Source organism: Ictalurus punctatus, chromosome 24 (genome assembly GCF_001660625.3).
Source record: "Ictalurus punctatus breed USDA103 chromosome 24, Coco_2.0, whole genome shotgun sequence".
In the NCBI taxonomy this organism is placed as follows: Eukaryota; Metazoa; Chordata; class Actinopteri; order Siluriformes; family Ictaluridae; genus Ictalurus; species Ictalurus punctatus.
The window spans coordinates 18,130,210-18,150,260 of record NC_030439.2 but is presented as its reverse complement, the minus strand read 5'-3'; the positions used below and the strand labels follow the sequence as shown (position 1 = coordinate 18,150,260).

General features: G+C 39.4%; 3 protein-coding genes across 7 annotated transcripts in view; 1 reads left to right on the top strand and 2 right to left on the bottom strand.

The window, feature by feature from the left end:
- Window positions 1-2,384, top strand: part of camsap3 (calmodulin regulated spectrin-associated protein family, member 3) — a 37,948-nt gene extending 35,564 nt beyond the window's left edge. For all 5 annotated transcript variants that reach the window (XM_017454530.3, XM_053675527.1, XM_053675525.1 and 2 more), the window contains one exon: window positions 82-2,384. In XM_017454530.3, the coding sequence (XP_017310019.1) occupies window positions 82-384 (303 nt within the window). In that variant the 3' untranslated portion in view covers window positions 385-2,384. The remainder of the gene's footprint in view (window positions 1-81) is intronic.
- A 1,114-nt stretch (window positions 2,385-3,498) lies between these two features.
- nr5a5 (nuclear receptor subfamily 5, group A, member 5) lies at window positions 3,499-13,198 on the bottom strand. The gene is made up of 7 exons (XM_017454532.3): window positions 13,006-13,198; window positions 10,713-10,828; window positions 9,768-9,909; window positions 7,265-7,995; window positions 6,144-6,263; window positions 4,667-4,814; window positions 3,499-3,746 (listed from the first exon to the last, which is right to left on the bottom strand). The coding sequence occupies exons 1-7, from the start codon at window positions 13,103-13,105 to the stop codon at window positions 3,499-3,501; spliced, it is 1,605 nt and encodes a 534-aa protein (XP_017310021.2). The 5' UTR covers window positions 13,106-13,198.
- A 3,882-nt stretch (window positions 13,199-17,080) lies between these two features.
- Window positions 17,081-20,051, bottom strand: soul5 (heme-binding protein soul5). The gene is made up of 7 exons (XM_017454365.3): window positions 19,912-20,051; window positions 19,658-19,717; window positions 19,231-19,315; window positions 18,708-18,828; window positions 18,427-18,566; window positions 18,164-18,327; window positions 17,081-17,970 (listed from the first exon to the last, which is right to left on the bottom strand). Coding segments are annotated over exons 1-7 (651 nt in total). The 5' UTR covers window positions 19,914-20,051; the 3' UTR covers window positions 17,081-17,891.

Below are 20,051 nucleotides of genomic sequence, written 5' to 3'. Positions count from 1 at the left end.
CCTCACGGTCGTCTTCCTCGGGTTGTGTTCTTGTTGTTTCCCTCCCATTGCATTCTTCCATTTTTCACGTCTATCCCTTAGGAAATGGAGAAGAGCAGCGCCAACCACTTCCTCATCCTCTTCCGGGATTCGAGCTGCCAGTTCCGGGCGGTTTACACCATGAACCCGGAGACGGAGGAACTGGTGCGTCTGACTGGCATCGGCCCGCGGATCATCAGCCTCTCCATGGTCGAGTCTATCTACAAATACAGCTCCGACCGCAAGCAGTTCTCGGTCATCCCGTCCAAAACCATGTCCATGAGCGTGGACGCTTTCACCATCCCCGGCCAGCTGTGGCAGACCAAGCGGCCCGGGACGCCCAAAAAGCTCGGAACACCAAAGTGAAGCTGACGGAATATCTGAGGTGTCCTAAATCTTTTTTTTTCCCCCCCTCCCCTAGCGGCAGAACGGTTCAGAATCGGCGCTTTCGTGGCTCCGGGAGAGTGGGAGAATCCGTAACTGTGTGGGAGTAATAGAAAAGAACACACAATCCTCAGAGACCTATTAGCGACCCTTGCAGAACACCTCTGTGTGCATCTGCTTCAGATTTCAAAATCAAAAAAAGGAAGAATGCCATTTTTTTTTTTTTTTTTTTTTGTTCCAAGCCGTCACAACTCTAAATGCTGGCCAACTGGAATATCTTGTACAAAAAGACCCTGTATACGTGTACTTTTCAAGCTGAAACGACAGACGTCACCATCTTCCATTCCTTCATACTAGAATGAACTGATTCCGTCATCTCCGATCACCAGTGTGGAATGAAGCGCTAACACAAACACTAATCTCACTGCTTTGCGGAATTACACCAGAGCATAATCTCTGCCTCTCTTTTATATACCTTCCTCTTTTCCTCGTTTTTGCTTCCCGTTTTGCTCTAATCTCCAAACAGACCTAAAACTAGACTATGAATGTAGGGCACAAGCCAGCCAAGGGCTTCTCGTTTTGTCATTCGTCATACAGGACTGGGATTTAGAAATCTTCCATGATTTAGGGTGCTTGGTTATGCTCCTGTGCCTCTTGCTAACTGTCTGAAATGTGAAGTATGTGCCTCTCGCTAACACTCTCACTCTCCTCTGCCTAGCCCTTACTCTTACTTAAAGTAGACGTCTGGATGTGTAAGGGTGTGTTTTTTTTTGATATCCGAGTAGACCACACGGGCCTCAGGTGAGCTTCATTTCCACGTCGGTTTATTAAGAACGAATGATACGAGATGTGCTTTTACATTAATAATAAGGTATTTTTACTCTACTCGGCTGTGATTAAAAAAAATAAATAAATAAAAAAAAGTAGGGCGGGGGGGAAAAAGAATCTGTGATGTATCATGTAATGTATATTATGAATGCTGTTAATGATTTTTTTTTTTTTTTTTTTTTTTTTTTCCCTCCCCATTTTTGACAATGATTTGTATATGGCGAAGAGAACATTTGTAAGATATGAATAAGCTGCCGTGTGGCTTCAGCGTTAGCAGTTCCGAATGGGGGTGTGTGGGGGGGTGTGTGTGTGTATGAAAGAACGATCGAACGAGTGATGAGAGCTAACAGAGAGGACGGGGGGGGGGATTAAGAAATAAAGTTTGAACATCTGCAGAAATGTGATTTCTCTTATTTAAAGGTTGAAAAGTACTTCTCTGTGAGCGAACGTAGAGCAGGCGACGGTGGATCAAAACATTATTATTATTATTATTATTATTATTATTATTATTATTATTATTAGATTGAGGCTAGTGTCTCAAAATTTGATCGTGATCTCAAGAACGAGTTGAAATCAGTGTATCGGCCTTGTTCGTTTCGGGTGTAGTGCGAGTGACCGACTTTTCTTTACCCAGAGTGCATGTGGTCTGTCTTTCCTCAGAAAACCTGATCTAAGCACTAGAACAAGTCTCCCGTGTGTTGGCCATTCGCAGATCTGAAGTGAAGATGTGAATATTTTTGTACAGAGAAACATTGTGAAGGTATTGAATAAGTGTATAATTAAGTGATATGGTGTGTGTGTGTGTGTGTGTGTGTGTTGGTCCGTATGAGAGAATGATTGATATTAATAGTGATAAAACGGAGTCAGTGCAATCGTCCTGTAAAATGCTTTGGTTTATTTATTAGGAAGGGACTAGCTGGAATTATTATTATTTTTTTTTTCTTTTTTCTTTATTGTTCTGTTTCAGATTTTTATTATTTATGTTGTGGTGAATCACGTTCATTTCGTACTTTAAAGGCACATCGGCCACTTTTCTTTTCTTACGTCACTGTGTTTGTCAGTCCGATCGTTCTGTCCTGCCCAATTGTTCATCGTTACGGATCCGTCAGCTGGAGCGACGGGCTCCGATTAATAAAATCATTTTTAAATCATCACTGTTGATCACCACTCGCTTCATTCATTTTGTTTGTGGGTCTTCGGTTCATTTTTCAACCCCCCAAAAAAAATGGGTTAGCATGCATAAATATTATTTCGCATCATTCCACTTCCTTCCGTGTATCGATAAAAAGGCACTTTCAGTTCAAATAAGGATCTGAAGTCCTGAATTGCCATTAAAAAAAAAAAAAAAGGAATGAATTACAAACCCGACAGTGAACGTTTTAAAAAACCAGTCACAATAGAGTCTTTACTTGCCGTGTTCTTAATGCTATTTATTCAGCGCTACTGAATCCTCGATTCTGATTGGCCAGAAAATGTTGATTAATTTCTCTGACAGTAGTTTATATTAATGCGCACGTCTATGTCTAATAATAAAACTGATTAAAAAGGCGATATTTAATAAAGAGAAATATCTAATCGTTGATAGTTTTATGCACTCGTATGTTTAACATCTATGGAAGGAGTCTCCAGTATCAGTGATTGATTGATTTTATAATTTAGTACGTTTTCAGCCACAGGAAACGTTTCCATTTTCTTTTTCCTCAGTAATGAATCAGATATAAAGTATGGCATGTACTTTCATTTACACAGGGGGAAAAAAAAAAAAAAGATGTAGCAAATTAGCCGTGGCATAAGAAGAGTGAGGATGTGCTGTTATATTGGTAACAGTCACTTCATGTCATCATACCATCATTTTGTTGATTATTTTCCTGTAGCAGCACTTCCCAAGTGTTATTTATTATTCAACCCATGTTCCACACTTTCTAAGCGACCCTTCACTTCAAATATGAATCAATTTATTTGTGTCCTTGTTCCATACACATGTTTTCATGTCACTTGCATACAATTCTGTGAATGTAAAACACCAACAAATATGACTATAATTTCAGGGCTTTATTTTGACTGCAGGAATGTTTAACAATACGGTCAGTTAAAGTGGGGTTTTTATATATATTTTTTTTAATTCTTGCACTGAGTCAAAGCTGTTGACTTTAGGGACAGTAAAGCTCTAATAAACACTGATGATGGTACAGAAAACCAGTTGAGGGGGAAGAACGTGCACAGTGGATTTGCTTTAATCCTCTGCACAGGATGCGCTTCATTATCGGGTCAGGTGTGTTTGGTGTGCAGCATCTCGGTCAGCAGGGAGTTACAAGGCAGGTCCCCCAGCAGGTGGCGCTGGTACAGGTACTCCTCCACCTGCAGGCTGATGCTGCGCACTTCAGGCAGCCGGAGCAGAAGCTGGCCGAATTTATCCGACTGGCCTGGGTGTGTGTGCAGCGTGTGCTCCATCAGAGCCCTGTTCACTCGCTCCTGAGTGCGCTCCACCTGCCTGCGGTCCTGCACTGACTTCACATCTGTAACACACACGTTCACAAGTTAATGTGTATTTCACCAGCGGAAACCATTTGCGTAACTTGACTAGTGAAGGAACCAGGAACCTTTTTCTCTGAACGAAGAACTATTAGAATTTAGTTGCCATAATAAATGTTGATGATTGGTTAAATGGCACGGTGGGGTAGTTGTTAGTACGTTTGCCTTGTACATCTGGGGTCGGGGGTTCGATTCCCGTCTCCGCTCTGTGTGCGCCGAGTTTGTATGTTCTCCCCGTGCTTCGGGGGTTTCCTCCGGGTACTCCGGTTTCCTCCCCCCGTCCAAAGACATGGGTTGTAGACTGATCGGCATCTCTAAATTGTCCGTATTGTGTTCGTGTCCAGGGTGTCCCCACACCTTGTACCCCTGAGTCCTCTGATCTAGGCTCCAAGCTCCCCGCGACCCTGTGTAGGATAAGCGGTATGGAAAATGGATGGATAGATTGGTTCAACGCAAGCTTTCACAAAATGACCAACGTTTTGATCATAAAGGTTTTTAAAAACCGTGCTTAAATGTAACGAATGACGAAATCATGTCTCACGTCACAGCATCACCCATCAGGGTGAGTCATTTCTGTAGCGCTTTGGTTTTAACACAAATGCTGAGTCAAAAACATCACCACTGTCTTTATGCTGCTTTCCTCAAGTGGCAAAGGATGTGTTTAATGTGTGAAACCGTTTGAAAACAAAGCAAAGCGTTAGTTTCCCATTCCCTCCATGCTTGCACTGTTGAATTCTTGAGTCTGACAGGTCAGAAGGTGTTGATTCATTTTCTCTAATACCGTATACATTTCTAGTAGGATAATTCCAGAGCTCTTTAGGTTCCTCAAAAGGTTCAGATGTGTTAGATTGTTAGATAACACCGAGGCTCTTCAGAAGTAGGTGTTAGCTTTATAATGACGCACCTGGGTTGAACAGCACAAGATATTTGAGGCACACAAACTCCTGTCTGTCCAGATGAAGAGCCCTGAGCTTGGACACTAAATCCTGTGCTCTGGACACCAGACTGCTCAGCGTCACCCCCGCCTGCGAGAGCACAGTCGACACATCAATCTGCATCGGGGGGGGAAAAAGCAAACATATAGGTGAGTTAGTTTGTAAATTATTGCACCTTGTGTCTTATTTTAATACAGTGGAAATGTTTTTAATTATTGAAGATGAGATGTATGTGTATTATGGCCACAAGACATTAATGAAATCCAGTTTTTGTTTTTTTTTATTTAAAAAAAAAAAAAAAAAAAGACAATAGTCTTATTGATCTAGTGTACATTGTTGAATGTGTGGCTATCCAGTGAGGTCCAAAGTTCTGAGACGACATTGAGAATCTGATTTTTTTTTGTTTGTTTGTTTTGTTTTGTATTTCTATTAAAACTGGAAATAAACAGAACATTTTAGAATTGTGAAAATATTAACACAAAGAAAGGAAATTTTCAAGATTTTCAAGATTCTATGTTAATTCTAGCAAATTTGTAATACTGGGCATGCTAAGTTTTGTCCAGTTGTTGTGCTGATAATGTAATTAGTAATAAACTTTTGTATTAAGTCAGACAAGAATGCAACATAGGAGCATTTTTATGGAGTGAAATTAGTGAGCAGAACCTGAAACATTATGAATTATATTTGGGTTAAAAAAAACAAAGAAGAAAGAGAAAGAAGTGATTTTACTGAAAGTTTTCAATGTGAAAGGTATGTAAGATATTTGAGTATATTGGTATCTCAAATTCGGGCATTCAGAAATTAGTTTAAAAATAAATAAATAAAATGAAAATAATAAAAATTGATGTTAAAAAGCCGTCCAAAAAAAAATAGGTACAAATTTTTTAGGTTAATAAATTCAGGTAGTTAAAAAAAAAAAAACAACAACAACGTCCAAGTTAAAAAAAATTCATCTAGTTTAAAAAAAAAAAATTAAATAAATAAAAAAATAAAAAATTTGGTTAAAGAAATTCAGGTTGAAAAATCCAGGGAGTAAAAAAAAAAAAATCAGGTTAAAAAAATTCAGTTTAAAAAATACAAGGAGTTTAAAATAAATAAATAAATAAATAAATAATAATAAAAAAAAAATCAGTTTCAAGGAGTTGAAGATTCAGGTCGGGAAATTCAAGGAAAACATCCGGGATACTCAAAGAGCAAATCATCTCAGTCTTGGACAATCACAACCCACCCCAGAACTCACATAGAGGGGCTTCACAGCCTTTCACAGTATAATTATCCAGTGATGCCCAAAAGTCTGAGACCACTAATGAAGTGAAATCAGAGTCAGCAGAACCTGAACAGGAATTTATAATGTTTGGCAAAAAAAAAAAAAAAACAACAACCATAAATGTGATGTATTTTCATTCAGATTCCATATGAATCTTAAAATAGAGTTTGTATAATGACCTTCTGCCCTGTGACCAGATAGATGCTACCGTCTATCCCATAAGCCACCTGGCGGCACAGATGATCCAGAACCAGCAGCTCACTCCAGCAGCTCTGCAGCAGCACCATCTGATCCTCCACCTGCAAAACATCACACACCAGGTATGATTGTGCCAACATAGACCGTTCCTACTGAAGAAAATAAAACACGATTACGCTCAATTCCAATGACTATCGGACCTCTTTTAAACACCCAGCCTGAATATAACAGCAGTTATCTTTATTAGCAAGCTCAAAAGTTCCATCCCCGCTAGCATGCTGTAGGTCGTTAATATGAATGATCCTTATTAACGTCTTAGTCCATATACGTGGACTTTGCATGAAAACTGGTTCAAACTTTCAAGACATTTGCTGTGAGAAGTCGAAGGCAATTAGCAAATGATCACCTCTGAAAGAAACAAGGATATGACCAAAGAGTGGAAGGGAAAAGAACTGATGATGAAAACGGCAGGGGAAAAACAACAACACGCCAAGCTTAAGGAGATATCAAGTTGACTAAAAGTCTATGTGTTACCACGGACTTTACCTCTGATTATTACAAAGTGCTGACACTGGAGACTCCTTCCTTAAATCATAAAAGAAATCTCATCAAAAACTTAAAGCCGTATCAACGAGTGCATGTTTACATTCGTCTTTGCGTAGTGTCCACCATAGAACTCCAGATTAGAACGAGCGCATGAACATAAATCTCGGAGAGCTGGTGTTCTATGAATAAGAACACCTTCTGACCAATCAGAATTGAGATTTTAATAGCAGTTTTTTGTTTAACACCAACTTATTAATATGCATAAATATTATACGAGACCATATTGCTCTAAATTTGCTGTTGCTTCATAAAGGTGTTCCTGAGCTGAAAAAAAACAAGTAAATAAATAAATAAGGATGAAATAAAGTTCTAAAATCCAAAACTATATAACAATCTGCAATAAAGTTAACCATAAAAAAAAAACATGAAATATTTATAAGAAAACCTAAACCTTCTTTAAATATCAATATCGATAGCGATTTTTCTTCCTCCTAATATCTAATTTCTCATCTAACCACCTTTACAAGACAACAGAGAAGTAGAGTAAGAGTACTACCTTGAGTTCTTTAAACAGTGCACAGTTGCGCGCCCACTCCACCAGTCCGAACAGAGTCTGGTCGGCCATTTTGCACATGATGCTAAAAGTGTTGAGACGGTCGTGTTTTCCTCGGCTGGCTTGCTCTTTCAGCAGGCTGGCCACCACTCGTGAACAGACCTGTGACTCCTCTGGTTCTCCCTGCAGCAGCTCACTCAGGAAGCCTGTGTTGGATGAGGGGGGGTCAGGGGTCAGGGTTGGGGTCAGGAACGGGGACGATGTTGGATCTGAAGTAGGAGTTGACGCCAGTGTGTGGGTGGAGCTGGGAGTGAGCACAGGTGTGGAAATAGTGCACAGTGTAGCAGGACCGTAGCTGAAAGGCATCTCTCTTTTCTCATGAGGGAAACCATGGAAACTGGTGTGGTAGAGTCCAGCACAGGGGAGCGAAGGAGCGGTCAATGCACCATCTCTGTTTAATGTGCAGTCCAGGACCATGAGCTCTGGTTGGTTGATGCTGGGTGGAAGAGCGTGCGATTGGTGAAAGGGGTCAGAGCCTAGCGGAGCTGCGAAAGCACCAGGCAGAAGGTGGAACTCGTGCGGTTGTAAAGGTGCTCGCGGTCCCTCCAGTTTGATCCTGTAGGGACCGATGTTTGCTTGGTGATATCCTCCTCTCTGCTGTTTCATTTGCCTGTCCCGTCGATACAGAGGTCCGAATTTGTTTCGTCCGCCCCTCATTCGGTCTGCCCGCACAGCTGTGGACATTTTAAAACAACAGTTTGTCATTTTTAGAGCCTTCTGCTGACTAAAATCTGAATTGCAATGACAAGCCCTTCCCATTCCCCAGCTGTCTCCATGTCCTCTGATAAATCTGTCTCATGACTTGGCTTATGGAAAAGTGCCAGAGATGACCATCTTTTGTTTCATCTGGGCTGGAGCTAACATCAGGGCCAGAAAAAATGTACACTGAAGCTGTAAATAAAGAAATGGGATACCAGGATGGGATACCAGTCCATCGCAGGATGCCACACACACTCAATTAATTGGGGCAATTTACTGTAGTTAATGTACCTACTAGCATGTTTTTGTGAGGTGGGAAGAAACTGGAGATCCGAGGTGAAACCAAGGAAAACGTGCAAAAATCTGCACAGACAGTAACCCAAGCTCAGGATCGAACGGGGAACAGACAGTAACCCAAGCTCAGGATCGAATCTGGATCCTAGTCAAATTTTAATGGCAATATTGGTATATGTATACTTATATAATTCATGAATAACACTAACACAGTATAGGATTTATGGATTTATTATAGACTGTAATCATTTATCAAGATGTGTCCTACATACATCTTTCACCTATCTTGAAATTCTCTTCTCGGTGAATAAAAGCTTTTTCTTTCCATCCATCCATCCATCCATCCATCCATCCATCCATCCATGCATCCATCCATCCATCCATCCATTTTCTCTGCCACTCATCCTTAGTGGCTCTGGGGAACCTGGAGTATATCCCAGGGGGCATGGGGCACAAGGCGGTGATAAAAGCTTTTTGCACAGTGAAATTCCTGGCTGCTTTATCTCTGCTATCTAAATATGCCCTTGTTTTATGGCTTTAAAGATAAATGGAGCAGAGAATTATTCAACTTTCACTAGCATCCTTATCTTTGTACCTAACGTTAAGGGCAAAGGGAAACGCCAGACACACCAAGCCGGCGTGGAACAAGGCTGATTGCCGATCACCTCTTGCTTCACCTCTTTGGGAACTGATTGCAGTGACACGCACACACTAATAACACACAATAACTCTCCCGACAAAGAGGGGGAAATAAACCTCTGTTTGTAGACAATAAAAGGGAAACCACAATATCAAATATCATCAGGATATCTGAGCATATTCAATACTGCCTTCTCAAAAATGATCCCTTTTGCCCAACAAGTCTGTACCTTGAAGATGTCATCAAAGTGTGACGTTGAATGAGGTACCAATGCTTTGGGACAGGACCGGTATCCAGAGCACTCAGGAAATCCCACAATGCACTGGAACAGTGTCCAAACAATGTACTGTATAAGGTACAGAATACCCATAATGCACTTTGCCTAAACTGTACTCAATAGCAAAGTAGTACACTACCTACCAGTATCAGTACATCATCAAATAAACTACCATGTCTCTTTGAGTATATTTCAAGATTCTGCTTAGTCATTTTATTATGCAGAAATATAGCTAACTATAGCAGATGGACCTGGAGAAGTTCCTCCTTCCTTATGCTTACTCCTCCTCCTCTCTTTATTTGCCTGGAAATGCAATCTGAGAACTCCAACAACTTCAACGTACTCATCTAGTACAGATGATACCTGGGTAATTCAAATGGTGTGAGATGCACCCCAAAAACTACGTGTAGGGTCCTAACATGAGGCTGCAGAAAAAAATATTAAAGAGCACCTAGCACGAAGGGCACTGGGAGCCTGATTTACACGCTCAGCAGTCTTGCAGTGTGTGTGTGTAGATGCGGGAATGGGAAACCTACCCTCTCTCTTCATGCCCACAGCCAGGCACTTCTGAAATCGGCAGTAAGGGCATCTCTTCCTCTGCGCTGGGTCCATGGGACAGCTCTGCCTCTCGGTGCAGGTGTAGCGCTTGTTATTCTGCACAGAGCGCTTGAAGAATCCCTGAAGCAAGAGAGAAATAGAGAGAGAGAGAGATGTGGCATGTTCATAAGCACCTGTATCGCTGTATCGCTTGCTGTAGATAAGTAGATAAGATAAGATACTGCTTAAAGCGGATCTAGGAACACCTCAGGAAGCCCTTGATAAAGGAAGCTGGTGTCTACAGCATGTCCATGACTTACATGAGTTTGTTTAAATAGATGTCCACATATTATTGTCAAAATAAAGAAAAATGATGTCAAGAGAGATAAAAAGGGAAACAGGAAGGAGGACAATGAAGGCTAATGACTAATGAATTAGGGATTATGACTGTAGGCCAAAACGTTCACAAAGAATCAGGTAGAGGAATGCGTTTTATATATTATATACAGCGGGGGAAATAAGTATTGCGGCCGATTAATTTCTTCATACAGGAAGCGCCTTGAAGCTGTCATTACAAACAAAGGCTTCTCCAGTAAGTATTATATAAATTTCAGTTAGCATGTTCAATACTTTTTTCCCCCGTGTCATTCCTCTTATTACACATAACTTTATTTATTTTGTAAATTCTTTATATTTCCAGATTTCTTGAGTTAATACTGATGTCTGGTGAAAATTTCATGTGAATAGGCTCATTGGAAATAAATGTTTGACGCGTCCAATACTTATTTCCCCCACTGTATACTGTATACTGTCTGTATCTACTGTATGGATTAATGTTGGTCAGTACAAATAATTTTCTAGGGTCTCCTGCATTTGTTTTTTTTTTTTTTTTTTTAAAAGAATCGCTTCTATGTGTATACGTGTGCGTCTGCGGTCTGACTTGCCTTGCAGCTCTCACAGGTCAGCAATCCATAGTGATATCCAGACACTCGGTCACCACACACAGGACAGGCTTCCTCTGGCTCTGCATGAATATCAGGGTCCGGTTTCATCTCCTCAGCTGTGAGACATGACACGAAGGGAAGAAAAAAAAACAAAAACTAAGTGGCTTTAATCATGTTCAAATTCATTCTCTGAGATGATACACTAGACTTGCCTTAAATCAATCTTTCTAACGTTCTTTATAACAATACATGACATGAACCGTTCTCCATCTTTACGCTAGGACTGGATTCAGAGCGTGAGGTGTGTATGAGGAAAAGGCTGTTATAAAGATTTTTTATTAATTAGAAATGTTATGAAAAAAAGGTGTGGCGTCTGTGCCTGGAGGTGTGCTCTGTGTGCCAGTCAACCTCAGTGAAGGAGGCATGGCTTCTGTTGCTAGTGATTGACTATAGTCTCTGCGGTTGTCAGTCCCTGTAAAGGCGTGGCCTATGTGTCTGTCACGCTAAATAAAAGAGGCATGGGGTCCGCATATTCCAGTCCTGGTGAAGATATGTAATCTGTGACTGTCAATGTAGGCGTGGCTTCTGGGTCTGTCAATCCCAGTGAAGGAAGTGTGGCTTCAGTTTCTGTCAGTTCCAGTGAAAGAGGTGTGGCCTCAGTGCAGGGGGTGTGGCCTCAGTGAAGGAGGCGTGAGCTCAGTTTCTGTCAGTTCCAGTGAAGATGTGGCCTCAGAGAAGGAGGTGTGGCCTCAGTGAAGGAGGTGTGGCCTCAGTGAAGGAGGTGTGGCTTCAGTTTCTGTCATTTACAGTGAAGATGTGGCCTCAGTGAAGGAGGTGTGGCTTCCGTTTCTGTCAGTTACAGGGAAGGGGGTGTGGCCTCTGCGAAGGAGGTGTGGCTTCAGTTTCTGTCAGTTACAGTGAAGATGTGGCCTCAGTGAAGGAGGTGGGGCTTCAGTTTCTGTCAGTTCCAGTGAAGGCGGCGTGGCCTCAGTGAAGGCGGCGTGGCCTCAGTGAAGGAGGTGTGGCCTCAGTTTCTGTCAGTTTTAGTGAAGGAGGCGTGGCCTCTGTTGCTGTCGGCGTGGTGCCGGTACCTGTCAATCCTCTGTCTGTCATACTAATTGAAAGAGATGTGACCTACCTTTTAAAAAAAATAATTAAACTCACACTGTTTGCACAACACTAGCAAATTATCGACTTATTTATGTGTAACATTCATGCATTGGATGTGCTTTTAAATGAGAAATTAGATCCTCGTTGGTAAGTCATTTTGGATAAAAGCGTCAGCTAAATGAATAAACGTAAACGTAATTGTAAATGTAGACCCTTAAAGTTAAGCCATGGCATGTACCAGAAAGAAATAACGTCTTATTCAAAAAGCTTAAATCTCAGTTTTCAATCCGTGTCTTGTATTTATATTTCAATACAAATATAAAGAAAGAAAATATATAGCAAACCCAAGACAGTTCATATGTACACTGCAGCAGTTTCAGTAAAGATGTGTGCTCTGTTACATTCTTGTGATTAACCTTTGCGTCGTATTCTGGTCAAACTGACCCATGTGCAAAACCAAAATAGATTAAAAATAAAAAATCTTTACAGCATGAACCTTTTTGAACTTAGCTTAGTTTATTTAATGACCATGAACAATATGCTAAAAAATATTCTTTTAGGTTTTTATAATCCTATATGTATTTTTTGTTTAGGTTGCGTTTTAAAATGTAACCAAGAAATTCAATTGTAGTCAATTTGGCTTTGTCAGTCATGTATTATGCATTATTTACTCTCTTACCTGTCGTTAAGAGCAGCTCAGTATTATTATTCATTAATATGGTATAACGTTAGAAAAATGTTGTATATTTTTAACATAGATTACTCAGAATAAAATGAATGTTATTGAGGAAAATGGGACTATAGCAATGCTAAATAGTTATGTAAGTAGTTATGTAATCGCTTGATTTTAGTTATTATTAAGCAAATTAAATAAAAAAAATATATATATATATATAAATGAATGGATGATTTAAAAAGTAATAATGACACTGCTTTAGTACTAAAAGTGTACTATGAAGTACTAAAAGTGTACTAAATTAGTACTATGTTTGCAGACTGGTCTGTAAACTTCCTGTAAAAAAAAAAAAAAAAAAATTAAACCCACATATAGAAATCTTAAAACAACATATAGAAATCTTAAAACACTGGCCATTTCATATTCCATGCTGACATGGCATCATACATGGGTCAATCAAGTCCAGTTCCAAATCAGACAATCTCTGGCTCATGAACGTGCACTTACAGGTTGATGGTCTCTCCTGCATTGTCACGTCCTGAGTGTTTCCAGCAGGGTGTGCGGTTGAGGACTGGGGGGTCTCCGGGTGAAAACCTGAAACATTCATGGTCCAGACGAGAGCAGGGTACTCCAGGTGTGGACGCCCCGGGGACGAAGAGAGGGACAGGCTGAACAGCTGGTGCAGCGTGGAGGCCTGCTGGCGGACTTTGCTCCATGCTGAGGGTAATAAACCTACCTCTGGCACACCTTCACAGCGTGCAGAGAAAATGAGCGTAACACAAAACCACTGGTATTTCTACGCATTCCACATTCCTATACTATTGCAATTAGCATCGTGTCATTCCATAAATCTGCATATTCTTTTCGCATGTCTGGTGCTTTCTGGACTTACGGTACTACAGCGACAGGCAGTGTACCTGCTGGATGAAGTACCGTTATACCATAAACCATATTTCTTAATATAAGTAATAAGAAGTGATTTTCACACTAAGTGATAAATAGCCTGTATTTAATTTTTCCTTTGACACTTTAATCATAAAACAAACGTACAACTCTTGAATAGAGAAAGCCAGTTCAGGATTCGAGGGAATCTGTAGTGAAAGTAGATAAAAGAGTTCAAGGGTGACAGATAATCATGAGTCAGATGTCTGACATGACGAGCGAAAGATACGACTAATTGGATACCTTATGGCTTTTTATCTAAAACAGAAGATGTCTGCTGATATTCTCCACCAAGGACGTAATGGCATGGAAAATAGGTTATGCGAGATAACCACACAACGCAACGGAAAAATGAAATTAAATCGTATATAACGCCGCACTGACAACGGCATGAACGAAATCGGTCCTGTTTAGTTCAGGGAACGTCCAGCGGGTATTATATAATAGAGTTTTTATTGTTTTAAAGCTGTATTAATTTGTTAATCACAACAATGTACAAATAGGTATGGTGTCGCAGCAGGTAGCGGTGTCACAGGGTCTCCAGAGTCTGTGTGGAGATTCACGTGTTATCCTCACGTCCGTGTGGGATTCCTCTGGGATTTCTGGTTTCCTCCCGCCTCTCAAAAAGATGTATGCGTGAGGATTAGCGACTCTACATAGCCCCAGGTGTGAATAAATGTGTGCATGGTTCTCTGTGATGGACCTTTCCAGGGTGTATTTACACAACGTACACAAAACTGCAGCTTGTTTTATTCACTCATCCACTTATATGGCAAAGTTGAACGTTAATAAATATTATTTTTAACAACAAAAAAAAAAATCATGTTTCTTTACATGTAAGCATTTCCAGTTCCAAAGAAATCTTTTCCAAATCCAGGTCCAATCTTTGTCACAGGATTGGACTGAATTTGTTCTTTATCGCTGATATCCAATCCACCGCTGTGGCAAAATAAAACAACATCATGCTTCACAGACCCCATTTTGAGAACGACTGCGAAAGACAAGCCTAGTTTGAAATATTTACAAATATAAAATTATGTATATTTAATTGCAGTTTCATTCTCTCTGTGCAGTATTTGCCGAGGGAGCTCTCGTGGGTCGTGACCGAGTTAGACGCCACTCTAAGAGTTGAGGTGGTGCCATCTTTTGTACCTTTTAAATACAGTGGATATAAAAAAAAGTATAAAATATGTAAATGTCTAAAATCATGTCTGTTACAGTGACATTTTAACGTATTAATTAAAGTGAAACGCGATAAGAATACATTTTGGAAAAAAATATCAAATGTACAATAACCTGGTTGCATAAGTATGCACATCCCTAAACTAATACTTAGTTGAAGCACCTTTAGATTTTATCACAGCATTCAATCTTTTTGGGTCAGAGTCAGTCAGTTTGGCACGTCTTGACTTAACAGTCGTTTGCCATTCTTCCTTGCAAAAGCATTCTAACTCAGATGGGCTGGGCATCTCCTGTGCACAGCCCTCTCCTGGTCACCCCATTGATTTTTTTTCCATTGGATTAAGGTCTGGGTCGTTCCAAAAACTGTGAACTTGTGCTGGTGAAGCCATTTCCTTTGTTGATCTGGAGGTTTGTTTTGGGTCGCCGAAAACTGAAATTCCCCTTCATCTTAAGTGTTTTAGCAGAAGCCTTAAGTTTTTGCGCCAAAATTGACTGGTATTTGGAGTTGTTTATTATTCCATCCACCTTGATTAAAGCCCCAGTTGTAACGGGAGAAAATGGCCCCAAAGTGTGATGCTGCCACCTCCGTGCTTCCCCGTGGGGATGGTGGTTTTTTTGGTTATATGTTGTGTTTTTTGTGCCAAACATATCTCTTGTTATTATGGGTCTCATCAGACCATAACACATTATTCCGCATGGTTTAATGTATTTTTGAATTTATTTTTTGGTAAAAAATAAAAAGGCTTCCATCTTGCCACGCTTCCCCATAGCCCAGAGATATGAAGAATTCAGGAGATTGTAGGGAACAGCCAGTACTTGCCAGAAATTGCTGCAATTCTTTTAATGTTATTATAGGCCTCTTAGCCGCCTCCCTGACCAGTTTTCCCCTCAGCTTCTCATCAATTTTAGAGGGACGTCCTGTTCTCAGTTCTGTCACTGTCGTGCCATATTTTCTCCACTCGTTGATTATTGTCTTTACAGTGTTCCATGGTATATCCAATGTTTTGGAAAATGTTCTGTAACCCTCTCCTGACTGATTTTTGTTTTTTAACAATGAGATCCCGTACCTACTTTGTAAGCCCTTTGCGGCCCTTTCCAGCTGGATGTTACCAAGAAGATGTCAGGAAAATATCTAACTAAGAGTCTCTAACTATTTTTTTTTTTTTTTTTGTGGTATAAAAGGAAATTATTACACCTATGCCACACTTTCAAATTAAACTAATCAACTAAGACAGCAACAAAGAATTTGCTTCGAGTTTTGTTGAAAAACCATTTGGACGGTAAACATGGGAACACTGGGGATTGTGGGTTTAAAAAAAAAAAAAAAAATTTGGCTTAAAGCAGTCTTGCATTGTAACTGTTTTTTTTTCTTCTTCTCTCTAAGAAAACATTTTCCATACTTATAATATAATAACACTAACGCATGTCTTCATAACAGCATTGCCATCGTACCAGTGACGTACTTAAGCCCTAAAACAAACGGCGAGGGTCTTCTTTTTTTTTGTTCAGTCTTTCTTCTTTTTCTTTGTACCGTTTCATGCATTAGTTTTTCTCTCAAAACTGAAAACACCCTCATATTTCAAAGAAATATCAGATTGCAATTCCCAGAGTGAGTTGTGCATTTCCATGTCTTTTTTTTTTCCTGAGCTGTAACTGGGGGAAAAAAAACAACAATACCAAAAAAAAACAGCATAGAAGTTCCAGAAGTTTTTGTTTTACTCTACTTTACTATAGATTGCTTTAATGTAGATGTGCTTTTTATTGAAATAATTCAAATTCTGACAATTTATCACATCATTACTAAGCCGGTCTGGGAAATAGCCAGCTGCAATACAATTAATGATCACTAGGAGGCACAATGAATAAGCGTGAATAGAATAGACTGGATAGCTAAAAACATTCTGGTCCCCAGATGGAAGAGGCATGAGCTGAATACTTTCAGATGGTGGGAAAGGAGACTAACACGGTCCAGATATTTGTGGAATTCCTCTGATCCTATTGACTTCATGGAGCATGATGGAAGCCTTAGCATGATTAAATGTGAATTTCTCTGAAAAATAGCAAGTCAATAAGCTAATCTTTGAATTTCTTCTGGGTATTGCTCTAATGCTAAAAAAAAAGAAAAAAAAAAGTAGTGAAACATATAGCCTCGTACCTTAACTATTTCTTTAAGAGTAAGAAGGTACACACCGGGGGAAATGTTACACATCTGTTCTGGCCTGCTGTCTTTAAGACGTTTATAGGCTACTGTAAACAAGTGCACACTTTTTCTTTCAAATTTCTTCTTTTGTACATTTGATTATACAATTAAGAGAGGTAAGTTATAATAAATCTTATCTTTCGAAACTCTAAATAGCATATGCATAAAAGCAAATTCAGCCATGATAAACCCCTTCACTATCTTTTAAACTCAATGGAATATATATATATATATAAGAATGAGTCAAGAACCAGGAGATCTTCTTTCTCTAAATGTTTATTTGCATGCTTGAAGAACTTCAGAAAGGTTTAGCAGCTCAAATCTACAGACCAAACAGTCTGACCGTATGTCATAAAAATACGAAATAAAAGACATGAATTAACATAACGCTTCATCCAATGATTGTAAGAGTCAGTGGCACATATTTAAAACCATCAATATCTATAGCCATGGCCTTAATTTTGTTGTTTAGCTGTATTTATTTATTTATTTATTTATTTATTTATTTTTATATGTTTTCATATAAAAAAAAAAAATTAATCTGTTACACAATAAATTCACAAAAATATCTTGTAGTAATTGGGTTATTCAATCTTTTGGTAGTGGCGACCTCTGCTGCTGAGTTATAGACAAAAAACAAAGCCAAACGCTATTAAACATGGGGCTGCTGCTCAGTTCTTGCTTTCATACACTGAAAGGTATTCAAACCAATAAAATGAACAGTTCAATAATTAAAAAAAAATGTTCTGACAATAAAAGCCTTGAAGATTTTTAAAAACAAAACAAAACAAAAAAAAAAAAACAAATGTTACATTGGAATAATGAATCTGACTCAAAGGTTTAGTTCATCAACAATTATTCAAAAGACAGTTATGCTTTTTTTTTCTTTCCTTAAGTCTGGCATGAAACAATACAATCTGCTGTTTTTTGGAGCTGAAAAAAAAAATCAGAATATGAGGTAAATCTATGCGCAGTTATTCATTTATTTATTCATAAACAGCCACTTTATTTTGGGCTTTAAAGGTAACTGCTTTAGCTCAGATGTGCTGTAGATGATGCAGAGGCGTTGTTACTCAGCAGGTGGACACACCGGTTTTCCCTTGACCACATACCACACCTCATTATGTCTGTTCGTCAGCTTCATTGGGCTGGACACACACACACAAACAGGGAGAGAGAGAGAGAGAGAGGATTAAGTGAATGTTAGGATCTAAAACTTTCACTCGTTCATGTTGATTATTTTCCTATAACAGCACATCCCAAGATGGTTTATTCCTCTTATAACACACAAGTGCATTTTTATTTAATGTAGAATGACATGTTGTGTTTACTCAATGCTACCTGTTATAGCCAACGTCGTAGTGGTAGTCTTCATCGTAAGAGGCTTGAGCTTTATCGAGTGCCTCTTTCAGCTGGGCAGAATACTTTTTAGCTATCGGTGATACAATCCAGCCTCCGTAGCTCTTAACGTACACGTTCATATCCGGCATTTCCGTGAGGTACACCTGCAGTTCATGGACAAATAATGCAAATAATGTGTTTAGCATGCACGATTCGCAAACGTTCAGAGGTCACGATTTCAATGTTTTTCCCTGCACACTCACACTGGTGTCATTTGGCTGCGGAGCATGTTCCTGGTAGGCAGAGGGCAACAGGAAGCTGAGAACGTACACCGAGCTTTCCAACAAAGATACGTCCGCTTTCACTTTAGTGAGGACCGGAGCGGTCATGTCGATGTTGGCACCTGCAAGTACAGTATAAAAGTAGCAGATCTACTTAAGCAAATCTGCTCTAAAAAAAAGTCATATCGTCTGCATAACATTCATGAACACGTTCATCTCTCTCTCACTCACCATCAATCGTACCCACACGTTTATTGTCTCACCTGCTTCATTGTTACCGGTGATGTATTTGTAAAGTTTTCTGAAAGCTTTCACTTTGGCCACATCTATAAAAATGGACTCTACCTCTGTGGCCACCCATTTGGCCGCCTCATAATGACGCACCTAAAAAAAAAAAAAAAAAAAAATGCACAAGCTGCCAGTTTTATTCTTAAACTCGTTACGTAACGTTTGAATAAAAGAGCACAGAATTATACTTGTATGTATATACAGTGTATGTAATAGTTTCCCCTATTTTATTTAACTGAATCAAATATTACAATGACAGTCCAAACATTAAATATATATTCACACCGTTTTCAACCATATTACCCAGAACATAGCCAGTCAGACTCAACGTATTTAGTATTACACCATGAGCCATGAGCCTAAATTGGCTATGCAGGAAGAATGGCTTATAGCCACCAAGTGTAAGGGCTCAAATTTAATATGTATAATGAATGAATCTACAATCTGGGCTAGAAAGAAATCAGTCCCAGACTCGCTTCTGTCGTTTCAGAGACTCACCTCATATTCCTTTCCTTCACAGATCAGATCAAACAGCAGACACTCCTTGGTCTCTGTGCAATAGGATGTGGGCTCACTGGAGTTGCTGAGGAGTCAAAGTTCATGGAGGTCAAAGAAAGACACTAACTGAGACCGATCTAACTAATGAAAAGTCTAACTAATGAAATAATGAGCTGAATAAGATGACTTTTACATTTGCATCGGTGTAATGCTGCCCTGTAATTAACATCATGGCTGTAAAAAGCCTCAGAAACAAATCTGAAAATATTTCGAAACAATTTAACACTATTGGAGAGTGTTCGTTTGGTCACTATGACAAAACAACACACTTTTGTCAGCCTAAAGATAAACCTGACCCTGACTGTTTTTGTAGGGTTCGCAGAAAGCAAATAAAGTTGAAATAGAAGGATTTAGGTTGAACTCTTACCCAACTCTGGCTTCTGCTGTAATTGATAACAGCAACACAACTGCTCCGATTAAGCAATTCCTACACAAAAATAATCACAGCTTCAAGTCAGTTTGAAATGCCATCCTAATCCATTAACATCTCTGTAGCTGAAAGTGGGGCATAGTCATCAACATACCATTCACACCATAGTGCAGATAGTGCAAATGGTCTATAGACAGATTTACTGTGCAAAAGTTTAAAAAAATTGCAGTAATATAAAGAAGGTTGCTTACATTTTGGAGATGAAATCCTGTTCTGCAGTGTGAGGGGCAGATCTTTATTTAAAGCTGCAGATTATAAAAGAGTTCCGAAATGTGTTGTGAAATCAGTTATGAAAGCAGAGAAGTCCCATCCCACCCACGTGCGCTGTCTG